We start from the raw sequence: 17675 nt of genomic DNA, 5'->3' as shown, positions 1-17675 counted from the left end.
AAACAAAATAGATTAAAAAAAAACATTCTATTTATGTATAAAAATGACAACCACCTTTCAAATAACGTACCAAAAATATGTCTTTCATTTAAAAGTCTAACGAAATAAACAAATTTTAATTTAAATCTTTGTAAGTTTCGTACATTACTCAGGTAGGGGTGGAGTGACTCGGACCTAAGCGTCAAATATCTAAGTATTAATAGGATTGAAAAGCGTGTTACATGATACCATATGTATGCCATGGTTTCCATGGTAACCTTTTCACTAGCGCGAGGATTATCAGAATCTACCATTTTTTTGGATCCTTGTGAAACAAGGTTTCATTGAAATTTTTTCTATAGAAATATTTTAAAGAGGCATACTTATGAGTAATTAAGATTATAGGATTTTTCGGTATTTGGGAATTTTGCGTTAAACGTGAAACCCAATACAATTTCAACGCAGTTCCTAAATCATTTTTGCCGGGATTTATGGTTTTTTATGATATCCCAAAATTGAACAGCATTATTAATAAGATTTTTATTTTTTTTATTTATTTAATTAAACATTTTTTATGATTATTGATTTTTTTCAAAGTTTAGTGGATTTTTGAATTTAATTTTCTTTTCAGAACTTTAATAAACCTTTAATCGTCATCTAACAACGAGAGTACCCGAGGGGTTTATTGCCGATTTTGTTCTTAATCGGGTATAATGTAGACCTATATGAGATATGAAATTTCCCAAAAGGAGACGTTGCACTACCCATTCGATTTGCCATGGTTTTGATCACTTATAACCAAAATAAGATTTTTTCCTTATTTTACCGAAAAATGTTCCAATTTACCCAAACTTGATGAAATTTATCTAAATGTGGTCCAAATTACCCATTTCGTGATTTTCAAATTTAAAACAATTTTAGTAGATAAGTACCCTGTGAAACCGAGAAAATACTATGCTTTTTTAAATGGATATTTTTTGTTTTAAGTGGTCAAAAACATTTACGGTTGCCATGGAAAATCGAATGGATAGTGCAACGTCTCCTTTTGGGAAATTTTATACCCCATATGGGTCTACATTACGCCCGACCTTAAACCAAATCGGCAATAAACACCTCGGGTACTCTCCTTTCAAGTGTAAGGTATTTCTAGAACATTTTTCGTGCTCAAACAACTTGGATGTTGAAGGGAACAGCGGATTTATATAAAGGGGTCACATCCGCAGTAGCCGGGTCCAACGGTGGGTTCGACACGGAGTCCTCGCTTCAACATCCTGCAGCGGTGGTCGTCGAGCCTAGGGGCAGCGGCGTTGGCGTCAGTCAGAGTCTGGGCACTCCAGAGCCTCTCGGCGACGGCCGAACCCCGAGGCCAGGTGCGGGACATGACGTTGGTGCCGTCGACGTATTCTCCCCACATGGCCACAGCCCCGCCCATCACAAGGTCCTTCTGCGCGCTGGTTCCATTGAAGTCTTGGGGATCGCAGTTGTAGTAAGCGGGCCAATCGGATCCGTAACTGATGTAGTTGAGGTACCAACAGCTGGACAGGATGGTCTTGTATCCCGCTTGGGTGACCTTTGGTAGTTCATCTTTGTAACCGTCTTTCCAAATGTGGACCACGGTTTCCTTGTTCACTTGAACCTGATTGTTTAAATAAAAATAATAATCAGCTAGGCTAATACCCAAGGCACCACCTTAGGCCTAAGTCATCAAGCGACTTTTAAAGCCATTAGTTGAGGTGGCCGGGTTACTATGCGTAGGAGGGTGGTGGCGAGCCCTTCATGCCACGCGAGCCAACAGCTTCCTACACTAACTATTACCACTAACCTCAACAAGTTTTTATTACATTAAATACAGCCATGAAGTGTTTGTTGGAATCCTACACCAGGGTCTGGAATCACGTTTTTCCGAAACCGCTGTGTCTTATAGTTCTAAACGTTTCATCTCTTTTGCTAAAAGCAAAACCTTTTATCTTTTTGCTAATAGGCCGTAGAGTTCAAAACGTTTCCTCTCTTTCCTAATAGGCCCTAGAGTTCAAAACGATTTCTTTTTTTGCTAATAGGCCGTAGAGTTCAAAACGTTTCCTCTCATTGCTAATAGATGCTTCAGTTCAAAACTTTTTCTCTTTTTGCTAATAGATCGTAGAGTTCCAAACGTTTTCTCTCTTTTCTAATAGGCCCTAGGCTAGAGTTCAAAACCTTTTCTCTTTTTGCTAATAGGCCACAGAGTTCAAAACGCTTCTTCTCTTTCTTATAGGTCCTAGAGTTCAAAACAATTTCTCTTTTTGCTAAAAGGCCACAGAGTTCAAAAACTTTCCTCTCTTTCCTAATAGATCCTAGAGTTCAACACGTTTTCTCTTTTTGTTAATAGACAGTAGAGTTCAAAACGTTTCCTCTCTTTACTAATAGGTCCTAGAGTTCAACACGTTTCCTCTCTTTCCTAATATGTGCTGCAGTTCAAAACGTTTTATCTTTTGGATAATTGGGCATATAGTTCAAAACTTTATCTGTTTTTGCTAATAACCCACACAACTCAAAAGGTTTACTCTGCTCTAATAGGTTTTGTAGCTCCAAATTTATATATCTTTTATAACAAGACAACAATAACATGGGACCATCAACCCTAAATGGACACAGGAATAAATAATTGAAGCAAAAGAACTATACCTGATTGTCGAAAACTTCCTGCCAAATGACGGTTTTCTTGTTCAATTTCTTCTGGACGATATCGACGATCTGCTGTTCGTAATATTCCTCCAACTTGGAGAAATTGGCCGAGAACCCTCTAGTTTTCATAAAGTCCAGGATGTCCGGGTTGGTAGCCCAACAGTCGAAGCTCACTTCGTCACCCCCAAGATGCAAGTAATTGTCCGGGAAGACTTGCGCCAACTCCCCGAAAAATTTAGTGATGAAGTCGTAAGTGGCATTACGAATTGGGTCAATGGGGCCGAAAGTACCGTCCGGAACGCCTCCCTTGTAACACGGAGTCAACAATTGAGTTTGGTCCTTACCCCAAGACTGAGTGTGACCGGGAGAGTCAAACTCCGGTACAACACGGATGCCTCTGACCCTGGCGAACTCGATGACCTCGGCCACGTCGTCTTGTGTGTAAATGTGGCTAGAGTCAAAGGCCCCTTTGGCACTGAGACCCGGATATAGCTTGCTCTCGTAGGGAAACGATTGGTCGTCGACAATATGCCAATGGAAAACGTTCAACTTGTTTTGGGCCATCGCTTCCAGATTCTCGAGGAGGACTGGCACTGGTATGAAATGTCTGGAAGTGTCCAGTAGCACACCACGGAACCCAAATCGAGGGTAATCGATGATGGAAGTGGTATTCACGAGTAACTATTTAAGATATTCGTTAACAGTTAATCGAGCACCGAAGCTAGAAACTGTAAAAATATCAATCTTGCCTGCACGGAACCCGCGTCATTGCGTTCGTAAACGAGTTGACTAAACGTCTCCAGACCACGGATGGCTCCCCAAACGCTAGCCGCGATGAGTTCGGCTTTTCCGCTCAAGGATGGAGTGTGAACCTGAAGGACGTACTTTTCGTCCATGGTGTCGCTAGGGTAGATCTCGCAGGGGTTTCGAACCACCACGGTCAGATCAGTCAAGGTGTCCTCCCCGGCCCTGGCGCCTTCGCGACGCACTTTCTGAAACTTGGAGAACTTGGGACGGAGTTGGAAATTATTCAGCTTGTTGGTGATGGCCAGACATTTCAACTGGTTGAGCTGTTTGGTGTATCTGGTCAAAAAGGTTGAAAATCAATAAATATAACTATAAATATAAGAAATAAATAAATATAACTATAAATGTAAGAAATATATAAATATAACTATAAATGTAAGAAATATATAAATATAACTATAAATATAAGAAATATATAAATATAACTATAAATATAAGAAATAAATAAATATAACTATAAATGTAAGAAATATATAAATATAACTATAAGTGTAAGAAATATATAAATATAACTATAAATATAAGAAATATATAAATATAACTATAAATATAAGAAATAAATAAATATAACTATAAATGTAAGAAATATGTAAATATAACTATAAATATAAGAAATATATAAATATAACTATAAATATAAGAAATAAATATAACTATAAATGTAAGAAATATATGAATATAACTATAAATATAAGAAATATATAAATATATATAATGTATATGATTGTGTTGATTCTTCGGGCGCGTGCTCCTAATATTCTAGAAGAGTTGGGCTCTTGTGATTCTGCGTGTTCCATTCAATAATAAAAAATAAAAACGCGCGCGCTTATTATCTTTAACAGTGCATCGGAAAAACAGTGATATTTTCCGAAATGATCGTTTGTTTTGGAAATAAGATATTAATTTATGTTTATTGATTACTTATATATATATATATATATATATATATATATATAAAGGTAGGTTTCCATCTAAACTAGTAGCATCCACATGATCCCATATCAACATCTACCCGCAAATGACGTCAATAATAGGCACCCAAGAAATGCATGGAAGCCTACCCTTCCACTTCTTATTATTTCACCCAGAGCGTCGAGCTGGCATCGAACCCGGCTCCTCTTGCTACGAAGTGCTGACCCCTCTGCCACCCCAAATATGGTACCCTTACACGAAAAATAATTATAAACTTATGGTATTAGAAAAGGTGAATAATATTATTATTCGTAAGGTGTATAATATTATTATTTGAAGGTGAATAATATTATTATTTGAAGGTGAATAATATTGTTATTCGTAAGGTGACTAATATTATTATTCGTAAGGTGAATAATACCTGGCGATGGCTTGGTTCAAAACGTCGCAAGTCGGAAGATTCGAGGTGACATTCAAGGCCGGAGACAGGACGGCGTAGGTGTTCCCAATGACCAGAGCTTGAGGCAGGGGCCACAGCGAGCCTCCTTTGTTCTCCGCATTGGTCAAGGTGACCAAGAGGGCGGCCAGTAAAGCGCTTAACAGGGACGGATGCATCTTGCCAACAATGGACACACCTAGACGACTATCGGTTATAAAGGCAACGCGGGCTCGGAATCAAGCTCCTTATCTATCATATGAGCGACGCTAAACGCCTACAAAACGGAGATATCGCTCAGTCCTTGTTTTCGTTCCCATTTTATCAGCACTCCGCGGTTCAAAGTACGTCACAACTATCAAATTATAGTTTTCCTATTGTCATTTCGCCATTAGAGAGATTAAACCCGCGAGATTAAACGTCAACGATGCACGAGAAGAGAAGATTAAATTCGCAGAAAGGATTTTATCGCGACTGTTTCGTTATTTAACGTTGGCCAGGACCTATAACCAGAAGAAAATAAAATATTGCTTACAAGAGAAGCCAACGTGTACCGCGGTTGGCCTACTACCAGGATATTTGCGCGGCGGGAAGAAAACTTAAAGGAAAACAGGCGGAAGAAATCCTAGGCCTTTAAGGGTTTTCTCTCGAAACCTGTACCTAAGCAGGTTCCTACTTAAATTTAATCACCTGAAACATGCACCTTCGCAGGCTCCCGATAATTTCTTAAAATACGTTTAATTCAGCACATATAACCAGAAGTATATAAAGGAGAAAAATAGTGTGGGGCAAATACGTCATTATTAGAGTTGTTAATTTCTTGGAAAAATTAAATGCGGAAAAATTTCGGGAAACTTTTCCGCAAATCCGAAATATTTTTTTTTGTGCTCGTTATGAGCCATTGTAACGGGTGGGACAATACAGTCCGCTCGTCCATTTAATTAACCAGGTGCGAGATATGTGTTACGGCCACGCCAACGGGGGGATACTTGGGGATAGGGTTGGGACACCCGTGGCGGAAGTATGACAAACACCCGTTGTGGGATTAGTGGTCGTCCTCACGCGGCCATCCACAATCTCTGCCTCCCGGACGCCTGGGATTACAGGAGTGAGCCACTACTCCCGCCAAATCCGAAAAATTAAAAATTGAAACATATATTACTTTTCAGGGATTTTTATTCTATAGTAGTCTAGAGGTTTAGGTTTTTTTAGATTCGAAAAAATTAGGCTAAAATGAAGCGAAATTTAAATTTACGAACAATGTATGTTAATCATGGAATGATACCTTTTTTTTTCTTCTTTTTTCGGAAGAATACGGAAATTTTCTAGAGAAAAGGCAGGGAAAATTTTTAACGACCTTTTCATATTTACGTAAGATCAACTAATTTAACATTCAAAATAAGCTAGAAGTGATTTACGCAGCACCCCATACAAGGAGAACGCAACCCGTCAAAAGTCTTGCATTTTCTTGCGTACAATTGTCATTGGTTAGATGCTTTAGCACCTGCTACCGTCGGAAGGGGAAAATTCTGAAATTGTCTTCCCCCCATGCCCGTAAAACGTTCAGCGTAAAGGCCCGTCCAATGAAATTTGTACACAACACTGCGTTAGCGTGTTTAAAGGCTAGCTGCGTTCTCGTTGTGTTTGTTGAAAGTAAGAAACCGTATAGAAATGACATATTTTATGATATACAGGGTGTTTCAAAAGGTTATCCAAAGATTTTAAGGAGTTGTAGGGGGTGAATTGAGAAGTATGACAGTTTTGTTTGGAATTGCTCTTGTTGAGGCCTACTTCCAGGGGCTAGTAGGCCACACTTTGAAGCTCTCTGGCGCTCTTTTAACTCATCGTAGGAAATTGGGTTAAATTCAGGCATACTTATTAACTCACCCCCAACAACTCCTTAAAATTGTTGCATCACGTTTTGAAACACCCTGTATTGTGAAGTTTTCTAAAACATTTTTAATTTAAATTAGGCGGTCATGGTGACCTTCGTTCCTTCTTAGAATGATTTATTTATTTTGAGAGTCAATGACCCCTGGACTGCCCCTAATTGCGAGTCTGATGAATACAAACTTCCGGTATTATAACTAACTTCATTTGAAACCAATTTAAAATTGAAGAAAAGCACGTTTGCATCTTCGAGTGACATTGTTCGTGCTTAAACTATTTATTTAACGTAGCGTTTCGAACAATAAAGCCCGAGATAAGAGTAATTTGTTTTGATCGTCTATCGATTTTAGGCTTTGTTTCTAAGGGATTAGATCACGTACGACCAAGAATACAACAGCAAATTAGCCAAGTCCTAGCGCAGCGGGAAGGTTTTACTTTGCTCTTTCCGTGATAGGAAATGAGCCAATATCCTTTCTTCAGATTTATGGAGGCATTATTTTACTCGTTTATGCACTTTAGATAACTATTGTAATTTAACTGTAAGAGGTTACGTAAATTGCCCGGCTGCGAAAATTTGCGAAAGCGGTACACTGGAGCACTGGCAGAATTTTAAGTTTATAATTTATTTTAATTTAAATTAAATATTATAATCCATCTCGGAAAAATAAGTCGGAAAAATTTCCGGAAAATGACCGAGGTCTTTTTTCCGGAAAATTTTCCGTATTTTTCCGAAAATAATAAAAAAAAATCATTCCATAATTAGTCTAATATTGTTTGCAAATTTAAATAAAGCGGATTTTTGCCTAATTTTTCGAATCTAAAGTAAAACTAAACCTCTACACTAGCTTTAATCTGATTAACAATGTAACACTATTGGATTGTTTTGTAGTATGTTTACTGTTATTAGACATTTCTGGAAAGTTTCCGCAAGTCGGAAAACTTTTTGGAAAATTACCAACACTAATGTATCTTCAGGCCTCGTATTTCGAATTTAGTGTCTCGCGCGTTGTCAATACATAGTTTGCATCCTTACGTCATCAATGACGCAGTTCCAAGTATAGATATATGCACCAAGAATAAATATGCAATTTGAGCAAGAATGAACGGTTCAAAGCCGCCATTTTGCTGGTGTAGATTTCTTAGTAAAGCGCGAGGGTTAACAGTGTCAATCGTCTGTTTGCGGATTTTAATTATTTTCAAACGATTAAGAAATTAGATTCACGTTAAAAATGGTTATCTGCCTGGTTAATAATTGTTGGAGTAGTTCAATCAAAGAGTATAAAAACTACGTAACCTAGAGATATAATGACGGTCGAAAGCAGTAAAGGAAGTTGTAGCAACCGGGGGGGAAGGCACTCAGTGAATTTGCACTTCAAATTTCGGTACCGCAGCGCCATTACGGCAGTTTTTAGTACAATAAATAATAATACCGGAGAAAAATGGCAGTTACGGTGTTGCGGAGGTGCTAAATTTGGCATTTTGGATATTTAATTGTCTAATATCTGTCAATTCAAAAAAGTGACAGTAATTGGTTACTGTTTCGTGATTTTTTTTAGTTAGAATTTGTGGATTCGTTGTTTCGGTGTTTATTTTCAAAAAGTGAAGAATAAGGCGTTTGTTCTCTAACGTTGCCAAGTCCTAAAGGTAGCCAAGTCCTTAAGGAATTTTCAAGTATGTTGAACTAAATCAAAATGATTGCCACTTAAAACTGTCGTAGTGGCGCTGCGGTACCGAAATTTGAAGTGCAAATTCACTGAGTGCCTTCCCCCCCCGGTTGCTACAACTTCCTTTACTGCTTTCGACCGTCATTATATCTCTAGGTTACGTAGTTTTTATACTCTTTGGTTCAATTACAAAGGGAGAGCGAAAATTGTTTATTTTATTCGATAGCGAAGGTAATTGTAAAAGGGATCTCCGCAAAGGCCTAACTTTGATCAACTTATTTTCGTAGATATTTCAGTCGTAAGTTAATATTTTTTTTAAATAACCCGGGTTTAGAATCTTATCTGGCTTTGTTTAGAAATTTGAAAGCATCAATCTAATCTTCATATTTCGTTTTGTCGCTTCGACGAGATTACCAACAAAATGGCTACCTAAGAGCCGCGTTCACACTAGACACTTTGGAACCGTTTTTAAATGGTTTCGAAAGATAAAATTGAACATTTTCGGTGTCGATTGTATTAATAGCCATTCGATAAATACATTCGACAGCAAAATTTTACAGTTTGATCTTTCGAAACCGTTTTAAAACGGTTTCAAAATGTCTAGTGTGAACGCGGCTTTTGAGTGGCTACGCGCGAAACGGTTCTCTGAATTCGAATCTTGGGCACGGAGTTTTCTTTTATCAAATTGTACAAATTAAACTCCGTAAGGAAATTTACTCAATTATAAAATATATAAGTCGCTTGATGACTTAGGCCTACGGTGGTGCCTTGGTTAACCTAGAGCCTAGCTAGCCTAGCCTAGCTGATTATCTTCCCAATGTAATAATTTTAGAAAATTAATATACATGATGTAGGCACTTTTGAAAAATGTTTCAAGTGAATAACATTAGCAGTACAGGCAAGGATCCTATATGTTAGAAAGATATGAGGCGAGGGACTAACAATGGCAGCGCCGTCGGTGGGTCATGCGCGATAGAGAATCCGTCTTTAGATTCCGTCAAGGGCAAAACATAGAGGAAGCACCGAAAAAATTTGTCCTTGGGGGAATAGAAACAAGACGTCCCACGTTTAGAGGCTCTCTTAATATCGACGGCGCTGCCGTCGTTTTGAAAACACGGGCTGGCCGGAGGGCTACCTATCCTTCTAACATATAGGATCCTTGATACAGGGTGATGGATTGTTCTAGTGTTGTAAGTCGTAACATTTTCCAGAAAATGACCGAGGGCTTTTTTCCAGAAATGTTCCGTATTTTTCCCGCAAAAAATAAAAAAGTTTTCATTACATGATTAGTCTAATATATTGTTTGAAAATTGAAATAAAGCGGCATTTTCGCCTCATATTTTCGGATCTAAAAGTAAAATTAAACTTCTAGACTAGTTTAAACTGATTAACAATGTAACACTATTAATGTTTTGTAGTATGTTTACTGATATTAGACATTTTATATCGATAAATAGTTAAAAACATTAAAACACCCTAAAAAGTAATTTATGTTTAAATTTTTTATTTTTCCGATTTGCGGAAAATTTTCCGCATTTTATTTTTGCGGAAAATTAACAACACTAGATTCTTCTCTTGTAAGATACATGTATTATTTCCTTCTGGTATAATCCAGCGGTGTTGGTCTATTTGATCGACAAATATGTGATCGACAGTCGAACACTATACATTGCAATTGATCGAAATTCCATATGATCGAATTCCTTTTGGTCATTTATTTCATTAGATCGAATTCAAAAGTAATTATAATACAAGTTTAGTATATTTTATTTTACCTGCAGTAAGAATAATGACGGAATAATTCGATCAAAAGCAGTGCGACACTAGAATAGTTAAATACTAAAACCGATCGAACGGCTCCTCAATTTAATTTTTATCCAGGGCCGTTGAGGAGAAATCGACGTTTTGAGGAGATCTATTGTGTAGTTTTCAATACCTTCAAAAGGGTCACGTTACTGACTAGGCAATGTAGGCAATTGTCTATGTCCCGCACCTTCCAAGTGCGTGTATTTTAAATGTAGGTTTCCAAACTTTCCTTACCGTAATATAAAATGATAAAAAAATACTACATTTTGGCCCGGTTAGAAGACTTGGCCTAAGGTTCGGAAAAGTCAGGGGCGGCTTAAGGGCCGGGCAACCCGGGCAACTGCCCGGGGCGCTGTTTTGAGAGGGGCGCCAAAATTGAGTTGTGCGCCTTTTTAGGTTACCAAGAATATGATTTGTTTATAAAAAATTTAATGAAAGAATAACATAATTTGAAAAATCTTTAGCTAATTAGAAATACAAACCGTTTTCCCAACCAAAATGTCCAACATCGTCGATGATCGTTTTTTTTTGCGACTATTTATTTTAAAATAGTAAATAAACCATAAAATTACGGTGCATAGTTCTGACGGATAAAGCATTTTCCTGGTATTTTCATTATAAACCAGGGTATATAATATGAACAAGAAAAAGTGGTTGGGAGATACTACAAGAATAGAAGTGTGTCAGAATTTTTAACCCGGTGTACCTAGCAACAGGGGCCATACCACCGGAGGCCTATCATCATAGTGCCCTACGCCAGCGTCCACCTAGCCCGGACAGGTGACAAATCCAGCATGGGTAGTAGCGTGGGGCTAGCCAGTAAGAATTTGCCTGTACATCGATTACGTAATCATTAATGTTCGGATGATTACGATGAGTACAGAATGATTACGATGAGTACACAGGCATCCCAAAACTTTAAAATTGTTACAGATGAATAATTGAGTACGGGATAATTCCAATGAATAAGCGTGATTACAAATGATTACGCGCTTTACAAATGATTACACGTGATTACAGATGAGAACGTGTTCATTCATAATGATTACGGTGATTACATATGAGTACGAAGATTACAAATGAGTACAAAAGATTACAGACGAATGCGTAATCATTACAGTTAGGGTGTACACCGATTACTAATGGTCGGACCTTTGACGCAAGCCACTCAACCCAGCAGAAGGTGCAGCAATGGGTGGACCAATTCTCACTTCGCACACAGCAGTGGGATTAAGAGTGGATGCGGTAGCAGCTCCAGCCGACACCCTACCTACGGAGGTAAAGAGTCATACCCTTTGTAGAGAGCTGCTAAAGGGGAACGACGGGACACAGCGGTCCACATTACCCGGCACAGCTGGCCTAGAGATACGAATCGGTAATTTACCCTGGTAAATTACGCGGTAAATTACCCTGGTAACAGTAATTTACAATTTTCTCAGGTAAGTTACGAAAATGGTAATTTACCATCGTACTCGTGTTTCACTGATTCTCAATTTTCTTTGATTTTTCGGTCTAAAATGTACGTAAAATACGTCGCGCAAGATTACAAAACTCAAAACCTAACGTTATTCGCGTTTCAGTGTATTTTTGCAGCGTTTAATAATGTAATTTCACTCCAGCAAACAATAGATCATAGGCGTAAACCGCGTAACGCACTAACCCGACGAGCTAGGCACTGCTGCGACACCTAGATTCATTTTGGTTGCGAATTTCCAAGGAGTCGAAGGCCGTGTTAGAATAGTTTGATACGTTTAATAGGAAGAATACTTATGTCTAGCCTTGTTTATGCCGGTTCAATTAATTATCGATGAATCTGACGAGGATGAAAACGATAGTTAGTACCCTGAGGAATATGATGATACTGATCATGCATCTCAAAATGAAGATAATTGAACATTTTTGGGCATTTATAACCTATTGTGGTAATTTATAAAATGTATAATACCAAACTAAAGCGTTTCTTCTTTGTGTTCCTTGTTTTAATCGTAAAAAAACCGCCCTTATGGGTTACAAGAGCCGGACCCCGACTCCCCGGTAAACCCACCAGTTATTGCACACTCTAACCAATTTAGGGCCAAAGTAATACAGTACTTCTATGTACTTGCTTGCTATTTCGTTGTCATTTATCCAGCTTTATGATAAATAAACTAGCTGGCCATTTTCAAGAATTCTATTTGATTCTTAGACTATTATGAACCTGCATTTAATATTCTAAAATGCATTTAAATCGTTTTCGATGGCTAGTTCCAACGCAGTCTATCGGTACGATTTAATAGGTGGTTTTTTTAAGCTTGTCCGGGGACAAAAAGTGTAAACTTTTTACCCTAAGACGTTTTATTCGCCTGTTCTCGGGTTAAGATTTACCCTGTCCCGAATTTTGTTCGCTTGTTCCGGAGTATTAGGGTTACACTTTTTACTCCTCCTCGAAAGGAGGTGTAGAGGGAGTAATCTAGTTTTGTCGTCTGCTTAAATTTCTTTGCACGAAAATATGAAGGGAAACTTTTTGGAAATAACCTTTAACCTTTAACTACTCCCTTCCTACTCCAACTCGTTTTTTTCGTCAAGACAGAATTGAAGTAAAATGACGTCATATGGCTACACTTTTTAACCTTCTCAAAAATCCCAGAACAGGCGAAAAAAACCACCTAATCTGTCGTGCGTCCGTGGTTACAGTTAGTCTCTTCTATTTTACGCGCACGCGCAGAAAGCCATTTATTAGTTTCAGTTAGTTTTGTTAGATAGATATTAAAAAGAGTCACGTTGAATTTAATTAAGATGTCCGAGAAATAGAAGCATTCTGGTTCTTTTTATAAACAAGTCGGCCCAGGCCGTAATATTAGTTCCACATCAGTGTATTAGAGTGGACAAATATATACACCCTTAGTAGACACAGGTAGGCAAACTAATACAAAAGCTAATGAGGCTACGTGATTTATTATCTTTTTATAAATAAATTGCCACCCTAAGTTAAAGAGTGGATGCCGCCCACCATCAGCTGACCCGGGTGGGCAAACTAATAAAAAATCTGTTGGGCCCATGTGATTTCCTATTGTTTGAAATAAAATTCACCATCCTATGTTAAAGAGTGGCCACCGCCCACCCTGATGAAATCAACTTTTTTTCCGGTAACTCTCCTTTTAAGGGGGTTGGTCGGAGGGGGCGGAAATTAACGGCACTGCGTGCGCGTTAAAGAGTTCTATCGAATGAGACCAACTGTTTTTTTTTCGGTCACTCTCCCTTTAATAAGAAAGTGCCACACTTATTTATTACTTCTGACCATACACGGTTTCCATAAGAAAGTGCCACACTTATTTATTACTTCTGACCATACACGGTTTCCATAAGAAAGTGCCACACTTATTACTTTTGACCATACACGGTTTCGATAAAAAAGTGACACACTTATTTATCACTTCTGACCATACACGGTTTCGATTAGAAAGTGCCACATTTATTACTTCTGACCAAACACGGTTTCGATAAGAAAGTGCCACACTTATTATTATTATATAATATTATATGCTCTCTGCTGCAATGTCTAACGGATCTATCTCTCCTGCCTTTACGGGCACTACTAGTTAACAATCTACTTGTACCGCTATAGAAAGTGCCACACTTCTTACTTTTGACCAAACACGGTTTCGATAAGAAAGTGCCACATTTATTATCCCCAGTCCGACCCGCAGACCGCACCGTCAGCGGGGCCTCGCGATTCAGGGGCGAGGGAGAAAATTGACGGGCGAAAAAGCCTATGTGATACGAAAAGAGAACGGAATATGGTTGTCCGCAAATCCCCAGTCCGACCCGCAGACCGCACCGTCAGCGGGGCCTCGCGATTCAGGGGCGAGGGAGAAAATTGACGGGCGAAAAAGCCTATGTGATACGAACAGGGCCGGCTCAAGAAATATTTTTCACCCGGGCAAGGGGGATTTTTGGCGCCCCTCTTATTTTGAGACTAAATTAAACTACCCCCCACCCGTAAAAAACATTACCATCTCCATGTTATAAATTTACCGTTTTCCTAACAACAAATAATCCCTTTAATCACTTTCTAAATACTTAGTGTAAACATATTTAATACCTTCTTTATGGTACAGGGTCATTTTACATGGAGCTTGAAACACTAGGTAAGGTGGCAAGACTAGTATACCTTAAAGGGGCTCTAAAGTTCGGTGGCAAAAAAAAAAGAAAATTGAGCATGCTTTTCATTCCCCCCAACCCCTCACTCGGCCTTGGCAGAGGCGGGCAGAGTCAACCGTAAATTTCGCACTTTACTGACTTTACACACATTTTGCCACCGAAGTTTGGAGCCCCTTTAAGTACATTAATTATAATGTCCATACTGAATAGTATCACGGTTAATATGTGAAATAAAAGAATTAAGTTTACGAAGAACCCGTGAGTTAAAAATAAAAATAATCCCTGGATATTTTTATTTTTAACTCACGGGTTGTTCTTAGTAAACTTAATTCTTTTATTCATTACAATAATTGCTTTAACAACTTAATTAAGAAACTTTTTGTGGGATGAACTTTTTTAAAGCTGTCGCTTCCTTTTCTGCTTTAATGGCTTCTCTTCATTTCCTTTTTTTTAGTTCCACATCGAGATATATATATCGAAGTGGGACTATTGCTATGGACGGATTGTCTTAAGTGTTGTTGTTTGTGTGTGTGTTTGTGTGTTTGTGTGTTTGTTGTGGAAAAGCGACGACACGGCAGCCTTACCAACATGGTTTTCGCAGCGGCTTTAGTACGGAAACCCAACTACTTTGCTGCGTTGAAGATTGGTTCGACGGGCTGGAACGCACTGGACGTGTTGACATTATCTTCCTCGATTTCCGTAAAGCATTTGACTCTGTGTCTCACGAACTCTTAAAAGCCAAGCTCCACTCCTATGGCATTAGGGGCCAGACCTGGCTTTGGCTGGCTGCCTACCTTCAAAACCGGCGTTTCCGTGTTGTTATTCCAGGGGCTGCGTCCGACTGGCTTCCTGCGGCCTCTGGTGTTCCACAGGGCTCAGTTCTTGGCCCCCTTTTATTCGTCATTTTCATAAACGACATAGGGGACCATGTTATCTCCCGACTGTATATCTTCGCCGACGATGTTGCGCTCTCAAGAACCATTTTCGCCCCCTCCGATGTTATTACCCTACAAGAGGATCTCAATCGTATTCTGTCTTGGAGTGACTCGAACAGGCTACCTCTTAATGCCTCCAAATGCTCAGTCCTCTCCCTTCACCGCTCAGGGCAACCAGCTCACTCTCCCCACTACACTTTGGGGGATGTCGAACTTAAGTCCGTCACCTCCCAAAAATACCTCGGGGTAACGCTATCCTGTACCCTTGATTGGAATCCCCATATCTTGACCGTCACTTCCAAAGCCGCCCGTGCCCTAGGTTTTGTGCGCCGACACGTCTCACATTGCTCCTTCCAGACAAAAACCCTCGCTATAAAAACATATGTCCTCCCCATTCTGGAGTATTGTTCCCCAGTCTGGTCCCCCAACACCGCCAGCGGTATGCATACCATTGAAACCATCCAACGTAAAGCCCTCCGTTTTGTTGCCAACATCGGTTTCTCTTGGAGTACAAGCATGACGCGAGTCTTGAAAAACTTTAAATGGGATTCCCTCTCGGACCGTCGCCGCGTCAAACGCCTCGCAATAGTAAACAGTGTTATTCACCGCTCCAACGGAGCCCTGGCCCCGCTTACGTCCGCCATCTCGTCTTGGCGTCGTGTTCCGCGCGGGATGAAATCCGCGGCTCTCATTCTTCCTGGCTTTCGACTCTCCGTCCGCAGGCACTCCTTCCTCCCCTCTTCGGTCCGTGACTGGAACTCTCTCCCGGACTTCCTAAAGTCCATTCCCAACCCCAAACAGTTCCGCAAGGAGCTAACTGAGTTCCTAGAACTTCATATTTAACTCGTTTACATGTAATAATGTAATATAACTCCTTTATTTTGTTTTATTTCCCTTGTATCTCCCTCACATTGTACTGTTTTCCTGTACATACAAACTGTATATATTTTTTCTCTGTATATGTATAATTTGTATTGTCCACTGTCTTAACGTGATGGGTCTTAGACCTCTTGTTGAGCAATAAAAGAACTAAAGAACTAAAGAACTAATCGGACTGAGGATTTGCGGACAGCCATATTCCGTTCTCTTTTCGTATCACATAGGCTTTTTCGCCCGTCAATTTTCTCCCTCGCCCCTGAATCGCGAGGCCCCGCTGACGGTGCGGTCTGCGGGTCGGACTGGGGATTTGCGGACAACCATATTCCGTTCTCTTTTCGTATCACATAGGCTTTTTCGCCCGTCAATTTTCTCCCTCGCCCCTGAATCGCGAAGCCCCGCTGACGGTGCGGTCTGCGGGTCGGACTGGAGATTTGCGGACAACCATATTCCGTTCTCTTTTCGTATCACATAGGCTTTTTCGCCCGTCAATTTTCTCCCTCGCCCCTGAATCGCGAGGCCCCGCTGACGGTGCGGTCTGCGGGTCGGACTGGGGATTTGCGGACAACCATATTCCGTTCTCTTTTCGTATCACATAGGCTTTTTCGCCCGTCAATTTTCTCCCTCGCCCCTGAATCGCGAGGCCCCGCTGACGGTGCTGTCTGCGGGTCGGACTGGGGATAATAAGTGTGGCACTTTCTTATTGAAACCGTGTTTGGTCAAAAGTAAGAAGTGTGGCACTTTCTTATCGAAACCGTGTATGGTCAGAAGTAATAAATAAGTGTGGCACTTTCTATAGCGGTACAAGTAGATTGTTAACTAGTAGTGCCCGTAAAGGCAGGAGAGATAGATCCGTTAGACATTGCAGCAGAGAGCATATAATATTATATAATAATAATAAGTGTGGCACTTTCTTATCGAAACCGTGTTTGGTCAGAAGTAATAAATGTGGCACTTTCTAATCGAAACCGTGTATGGTCAGAAGTGATAAATAAGTGTGTCACTTTCTTATGGAAACCGTGTATGGTCAGAAGTAATAAATAAGTGTGGCACTTTCTTATGGAAACCGTGTATGGTCAGAAGTAATAAATAAGTGTGGCACTTTCTTATCGAAACCGTGTATGGTCAGAAGAAATAAATAAGTGTGGCACTTTCTTATCGAAACCGTGTATGGTCAGAAGTAATAAATAAGTGTGGCACTTTCTTATGGAAACCGTGTATGGTCAGAAGTAAAAAATAAGTGTGGCACGTTCTTATCGAAACCGTGTATGGTCAGAAGTAATAAATAAGTGTGGCACTTTCTTATCGAAACCGTGTATGGTCAGAAGTAATAAATAAGTGTGGCACTTTCTTATTAAAGGGAGAGTGACCGAAAAAAAACAGTTGGTCTCATTCGATAGAACTCTTTAACGCGCACGCAGTGCCGTTAATTTCCGCCCCCTCCGACCAACCCCCTTAAAGGGAGAGTTACCGGAAAAAAAGTTGATTTCATCAGGGTGGGCGGTGGCCACTCTTTAACATAGGATGGTGAATTTTATTTCAAACAATAGGAAATACCATGGGCCCAAC

At 39.7% G+C, this 17675-nt stretch overlaps 1 protein-coding gene across 1 annotated transcript; it reads right to left on the bottom strand.

The window, feature by feature from the left end:
• Nucleotides 1-8: 8 nt before the first annotated feature.
• LOC149951372 (beta-hexosaminidase subunit beta-like) lies at nucleotides 9-5039 on the bottom strand. Its single transcript, XM_090168006.1, has 4 exons — nucleotides 4781-5039; nucleotides 3390-3723; nucleotides 2641-3321; nucleotides 9-1615 (listed from the first exon to the last, which is right to left on the bottom strand). Exons 1-4 carry the CDS (start codon nucleotides 4972-4974, stop codon nucleotides 1178-1180), a joined length of 1647 nt encoding a protein of 548 aa, XP_090024132.1. The 5' UTR covers nucleotides 4975-5039; the 3' UTR covers nucleotides 9-1177.
• Between the last annotated feature and the right edge of the window lie 12636 nt (nucleotides 5040-17675).

The sequence above is a fragment of the Leiobunum rupestre genome, chromosome 3, assembly GCF_980474605.1.
Source record: "Leiobunum rupestre chromosome 3, qqLeiRupe1.1.hap1, whole genome shotgun sequence".
NCBI classification, from domain to species: Eukaryota; Metazoa; Arthropoda; class Arachnida; order Opiliones; family Sclerosomatidae; genus Leiobunum; species Leiobunum rupestre.
This window is presented reverse-complemented; position numbering and strand designations above follow the sequence as displayed.